Source organism: Equus asinus, chromosome 5 (genome assembly GCF_041296235.1).
Source record: "Equus asinus isolate D_3611 breed Donkey chromosome 5, EquAss-T2T_v2, whole genome shotgun sequence".
Classification (NCBI taxonomy): domain Eukaryota; kingdom Metazoa; phylum Chordata; class Mammalia; order Perissodactyla; family Equidae; genus Equus; species Equus asinus.
This window is the reverse complement of record NC_091794.1, coordinates 108,103,447-108,121,151: the sequence shown is the minus strand read 5'-3', so window position 1 is coordinate 108,121,151 and position 17,705 is coordinate 108,103,447. Positions and strand designations below refer to the sequence as shown.

At 42.4% G+C, this 17,705-nt stretch overlaps 1 protein-coding gene across 7 annotated transcripts in view; it reads right to left on the bottom strand.

Annotated features, from left to right (window-relative positions):
• The window catches only part of TNFRSF9 (TNF receptor superfamily member 9), a 33,682-nt gene that overhangs the window by 13,954 nt on the left and 2,023 nt on the right, over positions 1-17,705 (bottom strand). For 2 of the 7 annotated variants that reach the window (XM_044769603.2, XM_044769606.2), the window contains exons 1-8: positions 14,496-14,891; positions 13,355-13,568; positions 12,753-12,840; positions 10,735-10,827; positions 2,210-2,395; positions 1,351-1,458; positions 834-971; positions 218-284 (exon numbers count right to left, since the gene is read on the bottom strand). In XM_044769603.2, coding sequence (XP_044625538.1) covers positions 218-284; positions 834-971; positions 1,351-1,458; positions 2,210-2,327 — 431 coding nt within the window. In that variant the 5' untranslated portion in view covers positions 2,328-2,395; positions 10,735-10,827; positions 12,753-12,840; positions 13,355-13,568; positions 14,496-14,891. Of the gene's footprint in view, positions 1-217; positions 285-833; positions 972-1,350; positions 1,459-2,209; positions 2,639-3,137; positions 3,277-6,058; positions 6,198-10,734; positions 10,828-12,752; positions 12,841-13,354; positions 13,569-14,495; positions 14,892-17,705 lie in introns of those variants that run through there. The other 5 variants (XM_014861721.3, XM_014861762.3, XM_070511171.1 and 2 more) reach the window with 4 other exon arrangements.

Here is a 17,705-nt window from a genome sequence, read left to right as displayed (position 1 = left end):
GCAAATCTGATCTGGATGCTCTGGGCGTTATTTCTGGAGAAGATGCCCACTTTGCATGTCAAGTCACTATTACCTCATACTCTTCCCACACTGCCTATTAGTTTGTTATTCTGTGTCTGCACTTGATAGATTTTAACAACTTCATTATAACATTCCTTGCCTTTAAAAAAGTTAACCCAGATTCTTTATTTTGTAAGCAAAAGGAAAGTATACATACTTTGTCCAGGGTCGACAGATGCCACTTTTCTGATCATTAAATGTCCCAAAGCAACAGTCTTTACAACCTTGCATAAAAATTAAAGAATAATAAAAAAGGAAGCATTTTTGTCATTTCATAACTTTCCCTGTGATGAACATAATCACATAATAATAAAGTTAACACAATCTACACAGATTGTTCAACAATTCTTGAATTTTATTAGTGATGAATAATTCTTTTTAAATATTATTATGTGATGAACATAATCACATAACAAAATCATTAACTTAAGACAATCTACACAGATTGTTCGAAAATTCTGCTTGAAATGAAACCCCAAGATGACTAAAGTTTTTATTCTAATTGTATGTAGAATATGGTATATATATATATATCTATACATTGTATGAAAATGCATGGTCTTGGTGAATAGCAAATGTTGTGACTTCAAATTATTTCCATCGATTGAAAAATAATTTCGTACATGTCATATACTTGACTCAGTAGCTCATTGCTTGTTACTTTAAGGTTCTACAAATAAATGCTTTACTTTGTATTCAAAGGACCAAGACCTAAGCTAATGACTTATGTCTAGACAACAAACTTGTATTGGATTGAGGAAGAGCAAACCTACCCTCTTTGGTTAATTCTTGACCTTGTTCACAATCCTGTTCACACATGGTGCATCCTTCCCCGAAGCAGTGGAACCCCGAGATGCACTCACATTCTGCATCGCTGGTGGGGAAGCATATCTTCTTGGTTCTGAAAACACCTACAAAGTCCCCCCAACATTACATTACACTTGACCTCCGAATCCAGGAAGCAAATTCGCATTCTGCAGTAAAAACCATGCTCACTCTACTTATTATGTTCCTAATGATCTTAGAGTTTAAAGTTTACTTTTAAATCTCTATAAAAGACAAATTTACATTTTGCAAATTAAAAACTTCTCTCTTGTCAAACGAATGTTTCCTCTAATATTTAAAAAGCTCAATCCACAAATAATTCTACTATAGTAAATTATGTTACTGGACCTGCCTATTGACAGAGGAACCAGTATCTCCGACACTCAAGACTTTCAGTAGAGATGAGTAGACTAGGAAGCTTGTCTTCCCAACACGTATCCAATGAAGACATCTTGTAAATCATACCTTCACACTTCTTGCATATGTCACAGGCCTCTTGTCCACTTCTGTTGGAGAAACTGTTTGCAGGACAGGGAAGGCAAGTCTGATTGTTGTTTTTCCCACAGTAAGTACCTAAAGAGGGTAGATAATAGCTGTACATGTTTGACAATGGACAATCATCACCTAAAGCATAATGAAGGTCATGAGATGAGAAAACTAGAATAGGAAACAGTGATTGGTTTCCAGGTGTCTCAATGATAGACTTTATTTTGTTGATTGACTTTTAAAAATTATACATTTGCAAGATTGCCCTTAGCATAATCACAGAATTAGAAATAAGAAAGTGTAGATAGTGCACCAAATAAACCAACAGATAAGAAATCATTCCCTTTATTGAATAAAATAGAATGATTTCTCTTGATTGATCCAGGAGATCAATATGACTGGATTCAGGAGATCAATCTCCTTCATTCATTAAAATCTAAATGTCTGCCCTTGCCCACTCTGTTAAGCCTCCTGCCACCTATTTATTGCCTGCTGTGCCCCCAGACTGAGCACAGGTCCACACACACAAAGCTAACATTTATTAAGGTCTTGCCATGTGCCATGCACTGTTCTGAGCCTGTCACATGATCCTCCAAGAAATCCTATGAGATAGGTTCTCTCCTATCTCTCCTATTTCATTCCCAGATGAGGAAACTTGAGCACAAGAGATAAAGTGATGTGGCTTCATTCACACAGATAGAACGCAGCATCCAAGAAATATTTGTAAATGAATGAACAAAAGATCATTAAAACAGGGCTCATTAGCCCTGACTACTAGACTACCTGAACCATGTTTTCAACAGAACAGATCAAACACACACATTACTTTGGTCCTTACCAGCTGGACAGTTATCACAGGAATCCTGCCTTATTGATCTTGTCCTCTCAAAATTCATGACCAATAGCACAGTAGCCACTATGTTGTAATAGCCATTTCCCATGATGAAATCTTGCATCGATATGATACTAGCAAAGTAGACTCCAAAAGAATTTAATCAAATTAGCTGGTTTCACAAATACCACTCTGCAAAAAGTGGGAAAAAATTTCCAAGAATGAGGTGGTTTCTCCTTTTAGAATTATCTATATTTCAACCATTACCTATACAATCCCACAAGACCGTATCATAACTAAGGGTTTTTCGGGAACAATTAATGATGGAATATTATGGAAAAGGTAGCAAATTCATAGAAACTTTTCTGATAAGACAAGCATGACTAAACACATAGCTTTGTACATGGTTGCCAAAGCCTGAGCATGCACTTTCCAAGATGTTCTGCCAAAATGCAGAAATAACAATAGCCAGAACTTTTGGGGACTTCCATAGCTACCAGCATTTGCATCCAGATTTCAAAACTGCCAGTTGCTTGCTGCCCCTGAAATACAGTCCTTAAAAAGAGAATCTGTCAGTGGAAGCATCCGACAGTTCAGCTCAATGAGAACACATCTTATTATTACTATTTGTCTGAAGAGCTGGTGGAAATTTCAACACCTAATTGCTAAAATGTCGAAACAACTCTCTGCTCAATTCATTATCACATTTTCTTAACAGACACGTATTTGCTCATTTGGAGATTGCAAGCTCATATAGTAACAAAACTGAGGAGGGAAAAAGTCTCTTTAGCCAGGTTCTTGATCTTTATTTAATGGGTGATGGAATGAAAGTTATTAGAATTAGAAGGCAAAAAAGTCCAGAAATGTACAAAGGGAATAAAGCTTATATCCTCACTCCAATTCAGTTCCCCCGATCTGCCCCAAATGAACAAACCTTGAGATCTCAGGGCTGGTGGAGAACTTTCCGCTCCTCGATCTTCAGAGCAGTGATGGATCAGCAGCTCGAGGACAGCAGATTAAACCCAGGAGTTTCAGTGACTCAGCTGGGGGCGGGGCCTCATGGGAAATCCCCGCCACAACTCTGTGGTAGCTCATTTGATATTTGCTGACCCCAAAATCCCCCAGAGCCCCTGTCCCCACTTGATAATGGCACTTGAAACCACTTCTTGGAATCAGCTCTCTACTCCTAGGACATTTCTCAGATGATTTTGGGAAAAGGACTTTGTTATTTAAAGTAGTGACCATGCCAAAGATTTTAACACGTCCTTAAAATATTTGACAGTTGAGGGATGAAACCCACTCCTAAATCAGTATCAGCACTTTTGCCATATGCTGCCCCCAAACTTGATAATAATAGTGATGCTAGAGCTATAATTTATTGAGTGCAGCTGACGTACCAGGCATCAGATAAGCACTTTATTGAATATCATCCTCGAAAGAACCTTAGGAATGGATATTATTATTATTATTATTTTCTGCTTTATCTCCCCAAATCCCCCCGATACATAGTTGTATATCTTACTTGCAGGTCCTTCTAGTTGTGGCATATGGGACGCCACCGCAACGTGGCCTGACAAGCAGTGCCATGTCTGCGCCCAGGCTCTGAACCCTGGGCCGCCGCAGCAGAGCACGTGAACTTAACCACTCGGCTACGGGGCCAGCCCCTGGATATTATTATTGTAACAACATTATGCAAATGACAACACTGAGGCTATGCCTCTAGCCAGATGATCAGCAGGATGGGGAGCTGGGATTAGAGCCCAGGACATCCTGACTAATTTTTACTGTGCTTCTCGCCATGTGGGTGAGATGGGAGAAGGAGGGAGAAATGGAGTGACATGCAGACAAGAGAGGCATAGAATTTGTATGGTGGGGTGACATTATTGGGTAAAATTGAGGTCTGTGAGAGCTTTTTAGAAAACCATTATTTCAATTTTTTTTTTTTAAAGAGGAAGAAGAAGAGAAGGAGGAAAGGGAGAGGAAAAGCAGAAGGAGAAGAGAAAGAGGAAGAGAGGAGGAGAGAGCAGGAGGAGGAGAGAGAAGAGAAAGAGGAGGAGGATGCTTTAGAGAAGCTAAGATGAACCCGTCTGGCATGGAATGGCTCAGAACCCTCAGGAAGTCAACCAGGCAGCCTAATAGCAACAGTGGTTTTGACTAAGACAGACGGTCTTCCATTAGGGACCAAACAGAAAAGAGATATTTTTCCACAGGAGGCATAGCAGCTTGGTCTTGAATTGGGGGATGAAGGGAGAGGAGAAGGGAGCTAATATTTACTAAACACTTGCTATGTGCCAAGCACTTTACATGTTTCCATGACATCTAGCATGCCACCATCCCCCTCAGAAACTTTCAGTGGCTCCCTGTTGTCCACAAAAGAAAACCTGGACCCTATAGTCCAGTATTGAAGGAATTCCCAGATCTGACCTGAAGTTGCCTTTTTTGAAAATTAAGATATAGTTCACATAACACAAATTTCACCATTTTAATGTGTACATTTCAGTGAATTTTAGTATATTCACTATGTTGAGCAACCATCACCGGTATATAATTCCATATTTTTATCAGTCCAAAAAGAAATCCTATACTCATTAGCAGTCACTGCCCAGTCTCCTTCCCCCCAAGTCCCTGGTAACCACTAATCTTCTTCTGTCTCCATGAATTTTCCTATTGTGGACATTTCATATAAATGGGATCATACAATATCTGGTCTTTTGTATTGGGTTTCTTGCATGTCACATAATATTTTCAAGGTCCATCCACGTTGTAGCATTCATTCCTTTCTATGGCTGAATAATATTCCATTGTATGGATAGAGCACATTTTGTTTATGCATTCATCAGTTGACGGACATCTGAGCTGTTTCTACTTTTTGACTATTATTAGTAATGCTGCTATGAACACTTGTGTACAAGTTTTCATGAGGGCGTGTGTTTTCAGCTCTCTTGGGCGTACACCGAGGAGTGGGACTGCTGCACTGCATGGTCATTCTGTTCCACTTTTTGAGGAACTGCCCATTTTCCACAGTAGCTGCACCATTTTACATTCCCACCAACAATGTACAAGAGTTTCAATCTCCACATCCTTGCTATCACTCATTTTTCCATATTTTTAAAAATTAAATTGTTTTGGCGCTGGCCCCATGGCTGAGTGGTTAAGTTTGCACGCTCCACTCCAGGCGGCCCAGTGTTTTGCTGGTTTGAGTCCTGGGCGCAGACATGGCACTGCTCATCGAGTAACACTGAGGCGGCGTCCCACATGCCACAGCTAGAAGGACCCACAACTAAGAATATACAACTATGTACTGGGGGGCTTTGGGGAGAAAAACGAAAAAATAAAATCTGTAAAAAAAAAAAGAATCATAAAAAAAATTAAATTGTTTTATTACAGCCTTTCTAGTAGGTGTGAAGTGGTATCTCATTGTGGTTTGATTTGCTATCCTAACTCCAATTTCATCACCCCCTCCCCACCATGTAATGGGAGCAGTGGAGTATGGCACACGGTAAAGCGCCCAAGTTTGGCAGAACCTAGACTCTGCCATTGATGGTCATGAGACCTTGGGCAAATTTCTTACCTCCCTAAGTCTCAGATTTTCCACCCGTACCTTTCAGATACAGTAACACTGTGCCTTATCCTCATTTAGTGAGGACTAAATGAAACAATGAACATGAAATAGTTAATTCAATACCTGGCACATAGTTCCGAAGAGTAACTTACTATGAGACATTGTTTTGAAATTTGCCTTCCCTAGCCTCCCACACTGATCATCAGTAGAACAACCCAGAGCAGGTAGCAACTGAGGAGAAGAATGCATGGGCTGTCTACGGCATTTACTCCAAATTCTGAGAGTCATTTTACCTGTGATAATTGTGGGATCCCCTCCAACAGCTTCACCGGAGCTGGCCAAATGCAGGAGTATCATGCCATAACAATCACACTGCTGATCACTTTCAAAGTCATGATCTAACCAAGCAGCCTCCTCCTTTACATGTGGTACTCTGTGTTTAACATTGCAGCATGACATTTAACCGGATTATATTTTCATTTAACTAAATGCTACTTAGTAATCTACTTTTTGCTCTTCTGTGGGCAGAGCAATTACCTCCCCTGAAAGTGACGTATGTAGTTTCCCAGCACAGAAATTAGCTCATTCTTTTAAGCTGAGCCAGTGACATAAAAGTCTGTACTGACCTAGAAGATTCTCAAGATTAGTTGCACCAGCCTACAATTAAACAAAATCAACCACTTCAGAATTGTTGTGCTGAAGGATATGCAAAGTTTTATTCGGGTGTTTAAAGAGTTTTATAATGTTCCTGTTACTGCATTCTTGTTTAATAAAAGCATCATAGGAAGCTAAGGCAAATTCTAAAGTTAACCAGATGCATATACTATTGAAGCTAGCCAAAGGTGTAATACTCTTTTAGTGCAATTTTCATTTGCTTTAAAATATGCATCACATTGCTTTATCCATTTTAGCCTCCTAATCTTTCAAACACAAACAAACATTCATCTCTTGCAAAAAACAGTCTTCCCAAACTAAATCAGAGGTGATCCCAACAGAACATCAACATTTTAGCAATATCAGCAATAATATTTGTTCCATCACATTCTCAACATCTCATTCCAAGCCAAGGAATAGATTTCCTTTTATTTTGATGGACTCTGGATCTAATATTGAATATCTCAAGTGAATATGCTTTGAGGCTAAAGCGCATGAAAGTTCAACTACTCTAAACAAGATAAAGACGATATTTAGAAAGAGAAACAGGCCCTCAAAATATGCTTCCTATAAAATATGTCCCCGTCCTCCCAGGACACATCTTAGAGGCAATCTCATCCAGGGAGTATGCACTATTTACACTCGCTATTTCCTGCAAGATCGATTCTTACAAGATTCAGCGTCCCCACCCCTACCCCAAGCATCTATCCAGTCCAGGCAGCTGCTGCTGTTAAAGATTTCCACTGCTTGTGACGCCAGTAGTTCTGAGGCATAAAAGAAACAAATTAAAAAGGAATTAGAAAACAGAAAATGAGTGTGAAATCAGAGAAAAGGAAGGAGGTAGGGTAGGGGAGAGAAGGAAGCACACATTGTAAGGAAAGATGAGATGTTAGCAGTTATCAAATTTGCTCACTATTTCTCCCTGGTCACACTATCTCTATGTGATACCCACTTATATGTTAATGACTCATAAATACTTACCTCCAACTTCAAACCACCTCTAACACCATGGAGCACACAGGGCAAGAGTGTAAATGGCCCCTGTGACATACGTCCAAATATTTAGAAGTTACCCATCAAGCTAAATATACTGTTAAATAAAATATGTTCCATCCAGGGCAGAGCCCCACAAATCACAAACACACACAATTAACAATTGGTTGTCTCCGTGACAGGGGATCTGGTGCTTCACGCTAACTTAGAGGATACATAACACAGGCAGTCCCCAGGTAAGCACTTCCCACAGCTCTTGTTCTGTGTCCTACAAACATAAGGTGACAGCACCTCTGTGCTGTGCTACTGCCAAAGAGAGAAGTGCGGCCTCAGAGCGCAGGGAGAGTATAAAGCCACAGAAGGGCTGGGACAGGGAAAAGGCACATTAATCTGCCAAATCCTCCTCAGATACTTCGGATGTAACAGATTCTTGCATAATCTATTATTATGTAAGAATATTACAGAAAGTATAGTTTCCCAGAAGTCCCAATTGTCCATTTTCTTCATCCTATTCATGTTCCCGCTTGCGGTTCTGGAAGTCCTTGTGAATTAGCATGGAGTTCACAACAGTTGCACAGGAAGTCTGAGGAACACCTTGCAATGTTAAACAATTTGTATTACTCTTAAATATGCATATAGGTAGCATGCAGCATGAGAACTCTAATACCTGTTCTTTACTAGAATCAACCAGAAGGACATTGAACCCAGGATTGCAAACCATTTTAATTTTTATAAAAACATTTAATTAAATTTCAAAAATTAAAAAGTCTCAGGTATATTTAAACAATTTTAGATATTTGATATTTATCAATTACGCTTTTAAAATTTGAATAGATAATTTTGAAACTTTTAGAAGAAAAACAACTTTTTAAAAAATTATTTTATTGGGGTCATATTGGCTTACAACACTGTGTAAATTTCAGTGTTCACCGACAGTCCAGTTTTTATCTGTCACCATATCTATATATATATATGTCCCTTTCCCCTTTCCCCCTCTCTCTACCCTCTTCTCCTCTGGGAACTACTAATCTGTTCTCCTTATCTATGTGTTTTTATCTTCCACATGAGTGAAATCATATGGTATTTGCCTTTTTCTGTGTGACATTTTACTTAGCATAACATCCTCAAGGTCCATCCATGTTGTCGCAAATGGCACAATTTTGTCTTTTTTATGGCTGAGTAGTAGTCTACTGTGTATATATACCACATCTTCTTCATCCATTCATCCATTCATGGGCACTTGGGTTGCTTCCATGTCTTGGCTATTGTGAATAATGCTGCAATGAACATAGGGGTGGACAAATCTTTTTGAATTAGTGATTTCATGTTCTTCGGATCAACATGCAGGAGTGAAATAGCTGGATCATATGGCATTTCTATTTTTAATTTTTTGAGAAATCTCCATACTGTTTTCCCATAGTGGCTGCACAAGCTTGCAGTTCCGCTAGCAGCAAACAACGGTTCCCTTTTCTCTATATCCTCTCCAACGCTAGTTAATTGTACTTGTCTTGCAATTGTCTTGTTAATTAAAGCCATTCTAACGGGTGTGAGGTGATATCTCACTGTAGTTTTGATTTGCATTTCCCTAATAATTAGTGATGTTGAACATCTTTTCATGAGCCTGTTGGCCATCTGTGTATCTTCTTTGGAAAAATGTCTGTTCATATCCTCTGCCCATTTTTTGATTGGGTTGTTTGTTTTTTTGTTGTTGAGTTGTACGAGTTCTTTATATATTTTGGAAATTAACCCCTTGTTGGATATATGATTTGCAAATATTTTTTCCCAGTTGGTCGGTTGTCTTCATTTTGTTGATGGTTTCCTTTGCCTTATAGAAGCTTTTTAATCTGATATAGCCTCATTTGTTTATTTTTTCTTTTGTTTCCCTGGCCGGAGCAGACATGGTATTTGAAAAGATACTGCTAAAACCGATGTCAAAGAGTGTACCGGCTATATTTTCTTTTAGGAGTTTTATGGTTTCAAGTCTTACATTCAAATCTTTAATCCACTTTTTTTTTTTTAAGATTGGCACCTGAGCTAACAACTGCTGCCCATCTTTTTTTTCCTGCTTTTTCTCCCCAAATCCCCCGAGTACATAGTTGTACATTTTTTTAGTTGTGGGTCCTTCTAGTTGTCACATGTGCAATGCTGCCTCAGCATGGCCTGATGAGCAGTGCCATGTCTGTGCCCAGGATTCAAATCAGTGAAACCCCAGGCCACCAAAGTGGAGTGCGCGAACTTAACCACTCAGCCACGGGGTGGGCCCCCTTTAATCCATTTTGAGTTAATTTTTGTGTATAGTGTAAGATATTGGTCTCCTTTCGTTCTTTTGCATGTGGCTGTCCAGTTTTCCCAACATCATTTATTGAAGAGACTTTCCGTTCTCCGTTATATGTTCTCGGCTCCTTTGTAGAAGATCAGGTGTCCATACATGTATGGTTTTATTTCTGGGCTTTCAATTCTGTTCCACTGATCTATGTGTCTATTTTTCTGCCAGTACTAAGCTGTTTTGATTACTATAGCTTTGTAGTATATTTTGAAGTCAGGGATTGTGATGCCTCCAGCTTTGTTCTTTTTTCTCAGGATTTTTTTGGCTACTAGGGGCCTTTTGTTGTTCCATAAAAATTTTAGGATTCTTTGTGTTATTTCCATGAAGAATGTCACTGGGATTCTGAGCAGTGTGTAGGTCCACTCCCGGGATCCGAACCCACAAACCCCAGGCTGCCGAAGCAGAGCACACCAACTTAACCACTACACCATGGGCCAGCCCCTAAAAACAATAATTTTTGATTTTGTCATTTTGAAGATTTTTCTGTTGAAGTAGGAGAACAGAACACATTTAACATTTCTTTAGTTTGATTTGCCACTTTTAAATATGCAGACATATATGATCTCCATTTCTACACTTGCTTCAGGCCGCACAAGTGTTAGTGAAGGTGTTGAGAGGCATGTAGTGGGCATTCGAGAAACCATTATTGAAGAATGAATGAATGAATGAATTTGTTAACTCCAGTCTCACAGTCTGCCTACCTCAAGACCTACTGTTTTAGTTCTTGCCCTCCTCCTTGGGAAATCACTGGTATGTATACCCAACCCAAGCTGTGCAGTTGCCCTTTCTCAGGCCTCACATAAAACACTTCTCTGCTAATGGTGACAGTACTAGGGGTTTCCTACGTGCAAGGCACCGTTGCATGTGTTTAGTTTCCTCAGTCACACCTTACAACAGTCTTCATCCCTGCGATGAGGAAGCTAGAGCACAGAGAACCTGGGCAGCACGCCCAACGTCACCAGGTTGGTGATGAGGAGAGAAAAGGTTCCAACTCACCTGTCTGGCCCCAGAGCCCATACTCTTCCCAAGGGCTCTCATCGTTTCTGTGCCCAGGACCCTTCCTCTTGTGGACCGCTTGCAAAATAATGTCTTAAGTTTGTAAAACATAATACAAAGGATTACAAAGGAAACCAATTGTATTGAAATACACTTACCAAACATTTAAAAAAAATTGTGATGTGGGAATATATGTACTTCTTCATTAACACATACCTGTCATAATTTCAAATTAATCATGAGTATAAATGATATTTCAGAGTACCTGTGAGAACTGTAATGCGATACAAAAATAACTGATTTCTATTGGTGCAACACCACAGGTACTGTGCCTTCGGCCAGGCTTTGTAAATTTTTAAATTCGAGATTGAAGGAAGTGCTAGCTGTCCATTAGAGGTTAGTGAAAATAAAAGATGTAATTTTCCCCATCCAAGTTCACTGACCTCTGAATTTTATCTGTGCCCCTTGGGCATCTGTGGACCCCAAGATCACAACCCCTGTACCAAGTTTCTTCGCTGCCATTCATGCATTCATGCTAAGATAAATGTCTTGTTTTGAGATATATAATCAATGCTTAAAATCGTTTTAGCTCTGGGAATTTGCTTTTACTCCAAGAAGAGCTATTTGGACTTTGATTATTTCTTCTTTTGAATCTTTCTATTAGATCTTGTCACTTTATCCTAAGCAAAAACGCTATCTATATAATTTCTATCCCTCATCATCTTCATCCAGATGGCACATTTTTAAGGTACACTGCTTTATGTTCCTCTCCGTGGGCCCTTCATCACTGAATTAAACAGATTGTGACTACTGATAAATAAATGTTTCTCATACAGTACTTAATAATAGTTAATACTCATGGGTTGCTTCCTGCACTGGAGATGTTATGCTTAGCACATTAAACATTTTATTTAGCCTCTTATCAATTCTATATGGTAAGAAGTATTGTTACTATCCTAATGTTAAAGAAACAGAAGCTGAGAGAGTTCAAGTAACTGAGCCAAGTATTAATGGCAGCATTTGAGTGTTTACCACAGGCCAGTGTTCTAGCTTCACCTCCATTAACTCCTTCCATCCTCACAGTAACTCTTTGAGGGGACCCCTGTTTTATAGATGGGGAAGCTGAGGCACGAAGCATAAGTAATGTGTTCAGGGTCTCTTAGCGAGCATGCGGCAGAGCTGGGCTTAAACCCAGACAGGCCAGAATCACTGTGCACATATCTTCCCACCACAAACACCGCCACATTTAAAGAACAGAGAAAGCAGGGATGGAACCCAGGTCTGCTTATTCCAAGGCCACCTTCACATTTGGCCAAGTTATGACTAACTGAGGAGCTACTCGTAATGGAGCTACTCATGCCTGTGAATGAATAACAAGATGTGTTGACTCAGCAGCCTAGAGTGAGACCGCCAATTAAGTGGTTTGAGAGCTGAATCGGAAACCACATTCGATCTCATCTACGTGAATGATTGCCAAGAAACTGACAATTTAAACTTTAAATAATTTAAACTTTGTAACATCAACAAAAGTTACGAAGAGCAGAACGATAGCCCATGGTAGCCACTTTTTCCAGGGAGGCCAGACTAACTAAAAAGAAATTTTTTTAAGAGCATGTAATAAAAAACTATTATGTAAACAAGTGTTCTGTATTTTTAAGTTCTGTTGGACAGAGATAGCTGCCACATGCCACCAAGGGGAAAATGTTCTTTGGGCTGCAAGTACAACTATGATCAAAGCAAAATCACCCCAAAAAGTAACATTACCCTGAAGTTTATGACTTCGTGCTGAAGGCCAGGTTCCGCCTGGGGGCCTACCGGCTCCCTATCCCTAGCATTCACCTTACCCCTTGGGAAGGAAAGTGCTATTAAAATTAGTATACAAATTTATCTGATTATTTCATAAACTCAACTTTTGTCAACTAACATTCAAGTATTTTTCCTCCAAATAAAAGGAAGCAACATCAGGGGATGGATGTTCTTTCCTTCTGGACTTTTTAATAGTGGTCAGTATTACTTACCAAATAATTCCACTCATGTGTCAATCCATTTCTTCCTCCACAAAATCTGCCCCTTCTTCTTCTGGGTTTCCATTATAATAAAACATCCCTGCATAAAGCATTGGTTTTCATTAGGATGTTTTTCAGTTACATGTCACTGCACTAAATAAGGTTTCCAATGCACATGCGTGTAAGTTGTGAACATATATGCCTACTGGGTCCATCCCCCTCAAGCAATTTCCAACTTTCATTGTCACTCTCATTAAATTATTCTCTATCGCTTATCAATTCAATTAAATCCAGTTCCACAAGCATTCACTGGCTGGCGAAGACAAGTGTGTACCTGACCTGCCCCGTGTACTTCTCCCATTCTGCGTCCTACTCTCCCATCCAGCCTGAATCCCTTGCTGTTCTTTAACATACCAAACACACTCCTGCTTCAGCCTGGTACTTAGCTGCTCTCTCATCTAAAACACCCTACCTCCCGTTTCTATGACTTGTTCCCTCCTCTTATTCAGGTTTCCTCCTCAGTAGGAAGCCTTCCTTGCCCACTCTCTAAAGAGCACCCCCCCTCCCCATTATTCTCCATCTCCTTTCCCTTCCTTCATGGCACATATTACTACCTGGCACGTAGAGCTATTTCTGCATCGGCCGATTGCTGTCTTCTCCCCACTAGAACATAAGCTCCAGAAGAGGGGACATGGTTTTTTCCCTGCTGTATCCCCGGCACGCAGAGCAGGGCTGGGCACATGACAGGCACTCTGAGTGCTTCCTGAATGAGTTTTCTGTCTTGCGAGGCATGTATAGATAATGCGCCATCCTGACAGCCTTCACAGCCTAGGGAGGAATGGAGAAGTTATACAAATAACTAAGATAAGGCCTCACAGCCTTACAGATGCTACAACAGGACAAAGTGCTCTGGGAATAGTTTCCTGGAGGGACTGGCACTGCAACTGGGTTTTGCAGGATGGATAGAACAATGAAAGGCTGCCATGGAAGCAGAGGGCATTCCAGTTAGGGGAAGTGCTACGCCCAAGCAGGAGGGAGCCAAGGGACAGGTGTGTCCCAGTAACCCAGGAAATGAGGGGGGGGGGGGGGGAGTAAGAGGCAACAAGTGGAAGACAGGGAGGAGATGTTCGAGCCGCAGGCTGGAGGGATCCGAACGTCCGTCCTTGGCAGGGCGGCCGTGGATCTTAACCCCACAGAGGAGGGCACGGCCGAGGCTGGCACATCACGGAGCCACGCAGACCTGCAGAAGGCCTCCGAGAGATCCTACTCCCACCGTGGGCGCAGCCACCGCTTAACGACCCGCAGGGTGACGGGGCCTCAAGGAAAGACATGGACAGGACAGACGGCCACAGGGCAGGGGCGGGGTCAGGAGAGTCCTGCGGCGTGGGCGTCGCCATGCAGGCTGGAACACGGATTCCTCTGCCCAGCGAGGGCACTGCGGGGCGGCTCCCGGACCACGGCGTGTCCCCAGGAGCACCGGAACCTGCGGACATCGTGGGAGCAGAGCCGGAGCAGAGGGTGCCGGCAGGAGCAGCCGGGAGGGCCGCGACCTCCCAGGCCCTCCGAGCCCGCCGTCCACTGAGGCCACAGGCCCGCTCGCACAACGAAAGGTGTTCTGAAGCCCTTGAGAAGCCAGGACGGAGCGCTAACCCGAGGCTAATTTCTGGAATCAGTGCCGCGCGGGGCACCAACACTTTTCCGCAAAACACCTGCGGGAAGCGAGAAACCAACGAGGCACGCGGAGGCTTTCCCAACCTGCCACCGAAGAGGCGAGGACCATACTGGACACGGCAGAGACCGGACTGAGATTCTTCCCAACGCCCAAGGCGCGGGGACCTCGGGCACGGTCACTGTCGTCGTGCCCTCGCGCATCCCTGTCTTCGGCCACCAGCCAGCCGGGAGGAGGAGGTGGGCAGCGGCCACTTCCTGCCTCGCACTCGCAAGCTTCCCCGGAAGCGCGCAGGGTCGCTGAGGTGAGGGGGCGGTGGCCTCAGGACGGCGGGGACCCTGACGTGACTGGCCGGGTCGTTCCACACTTCCCGTCGCCCACCAGGGGGCCGCTCCCGGCCGCCGCGAACGTGCAGCGGCGCCCACCGCGGCCTGCTCGTGCGCGGCGCGCGGACGGCTGGGAACGCGCCTCGCCCCGCCCCCTGCGCCGCGGGCGGCCAATCCGGTCGCCGCCCGGGGCCGCGCGCCCCGGCGGCGAAAGGGGCTCTTACGTCACTGCGGGTGGGTAGGTCCACTTTCGGCGCCCGGCCGCCCGTGGGAGTGGTGCCGGGTGGCCCACGCTTGGGGGGCTTTTCGCACGGGGTGGGAGCAGACGTGAACCATCCCCGGGGCCCCTCACGGACGTCGGTGTCAGAATTTCCCTCCTTGCGCCCGCCCTGCCTCAAATGTCAGGGTTCGCCCACTCTTCTCCTGTCTCACCGACCTAACCTTTCGGGGGCTCCGGAGGGGAAATTCATCGTTTCTGCCGGACCTCCCTAGAGCGTGCCCTGAACCCAGCCCTTTAGTGGATGGTGAAAAATACATTCATTGAAGGCCCCAGACAGCTTCCTTCTGCCCAATAACCTCAATTTATTCTCCCCCCCCCCCTTAGTAAATAGAAAACAAGTGAAAATAATGTTAACTTCCCTGCTGCACATAAAATTGCTCATTCACCGCCTGGTGAAATGAATTTGATGTAGGCAATAAGATTAAAATAGGAATAAGAAGGGCCAGCCCGTGGCCGAGTGGTTAAAGACCTGCATGCTCCACTTAGGTTCGGATCCTAGGTAGGGACCTACTCCACTCATCAGCCATGCAGTGGAGGCATCCCGCATGCAAAGTAGAGGAACACTGGCACACATGTTAGCTCAGGGCAAATCTTCCTCACACCCACAAAAAAAATAGGAGTAAGAAATTGGTTGAAATCACATGGTAAACTGTAGAGTTCTACAAATGTAAAGTATTAATCTATAACCATAGAGGAAGGAACATCTTATAGGGTGATATCAGGATAATACTTAAGTATTGAGCACCTTCTGTGTGCCAAGGACTGCAGTAGATGCCAGGGATTCACCAGTGACCAAGACAGGAGGGCCTATCATGGAGTTCACAGGATTAAGGGGAGACAGACAGTAAATAAGTAAACAAAAGACAAGAAAATGCTAGAATAAGTGCTATCAATGAAATAAAAGGATATATCCATAGAAAATGAATTCGTTAATAACATGAAATGCAAGATATAAGTGACCCATAAAAAATAATAAATAATCTGATAGCAGTTTCTTTGCTATTTATTGTGATCAGGCTAATTCTGTGGAGAATTGCTTTCTGGGACCAAGATCAGAAGGGCCATGGGTGGCTGCTGCCAATGTAGGGGCGGCAAAAACTTTACCTCTACCTTCTTAGGGTCTTTGGCTGGGCCTGAGAATTCAATTGACATAAAAAAGATTGACAGGAGAAAAGCATGGACATTTATTTAATGTGTTTTACTGTGACCTTGGAGTCTTCAGAAGGAAGCAAAGACCCAAAGAAGTGGCAAAACCTAAATGCTTATACACTGGGTTGAACAAAAAGTGGCAATTGCAATTGTGGAAAAGTAACTAAAATAAAATGAGGAGACTTAAGGAAGATGAGAGTTATTTTAACAAGGTCTCTTTGTACATATTCTACCAGACTTAACTCCCTCTCTGGTGATAAGAATGTTTCTTTCCTCCCGGCATAGGGAGGGCAGTTCTCATATGAGAGTTTCATGTTCTGCTTTCAGGAAGAAAAAGTGGGAATCAGAGTGCCCTGCTTAAAGATGTTGTTTTCCAAATGCCTTTAACTCAAAATAATCAATATGCTAAGGCGGCATATTTAGAAGTGGCATGTCTTGAACTCCTTCGCTGACATTATCAACAACATTTCTCCATTGTTGAATTGTGAGGGCCACAAGGCAGAACAGTACCTCTTAATGAAATGTTGCAACTGCTGCAAGAAACTGACAATTTTAAGCTCCTTGAAAATAGTCTTTTAGTTTGTACTTCCCACAATGCCCAAAGACTTGTCAAATATTGAATATAAAATGTAGTGGTTGGATGGGGTTGTCCGACATGGAAATAAGGGACTGAACTAAGAGGTGTCAATATTTTCTGGTAAATGGTTTAACTTTTTGGCTTTGTTCTATAAATATGTGATGAGAAATAGGTATGAACTCTCAAGTTAAAAGAGTGTCATGACTTGTTAATAAGTAATACTGATAGACTCTATGGTGGGTGGAGTGTGAAATTTGGCATCAGAATATCTGAATTTGACCAAGACTCTGCAGGACTTCATACAGTCATTTCACTCCTCTGGACCTCAACCTCTGCATCTGTGAAATCAAAATTATGTTCAGACCTGCCAGGAAGTCAATCTATAATGTCTACAACCAACAGATGGAAAATATATTTATGTACAGCATTAGCATATTGTTTAAAAACACTGAGAAGATGACCAGAAGCAATAATTTAAAGAGTTGAAAATATTTGCTTCTGGAGAGCAGGGCTGAGGGATAGGAAGGACTGAGTTAGAAGGCTGCTGTTTTTCATTATGAGCCTTTTGATGCAGTATCAGTGAGCTATTGCTGTGTAACACAATCTGAGTACTACAGTCTCCCTTTTAGCTGTGATGATCTGCTTCAGGTACAGGTACAGCTTGGCTGGGGCAGCTCTGTGCCACGTGTTCGTTCTGAAAACCAGGTTGAGAGGGCGGCAGTAACTTCCCTGGGGGAAAGGTCTTTCTTTCCAAGAAGGTGATACAAAACTACAAGAGAGCAAGCCCAATCATCAGGTCAGTGCTTGTCAAAGCTTTGATCAGGTCATGTCTGCTAACATTTCATTAGCCCAAACAAAGGCAACCCCAAAGTCAAGGTGCAGAAGCACCCTTCACTCTTGCAGGTGGAAGAGGAAAGAGTATTTCTGAAAAAATAATCCCATCTACCAGAGTAATATTCGAGTT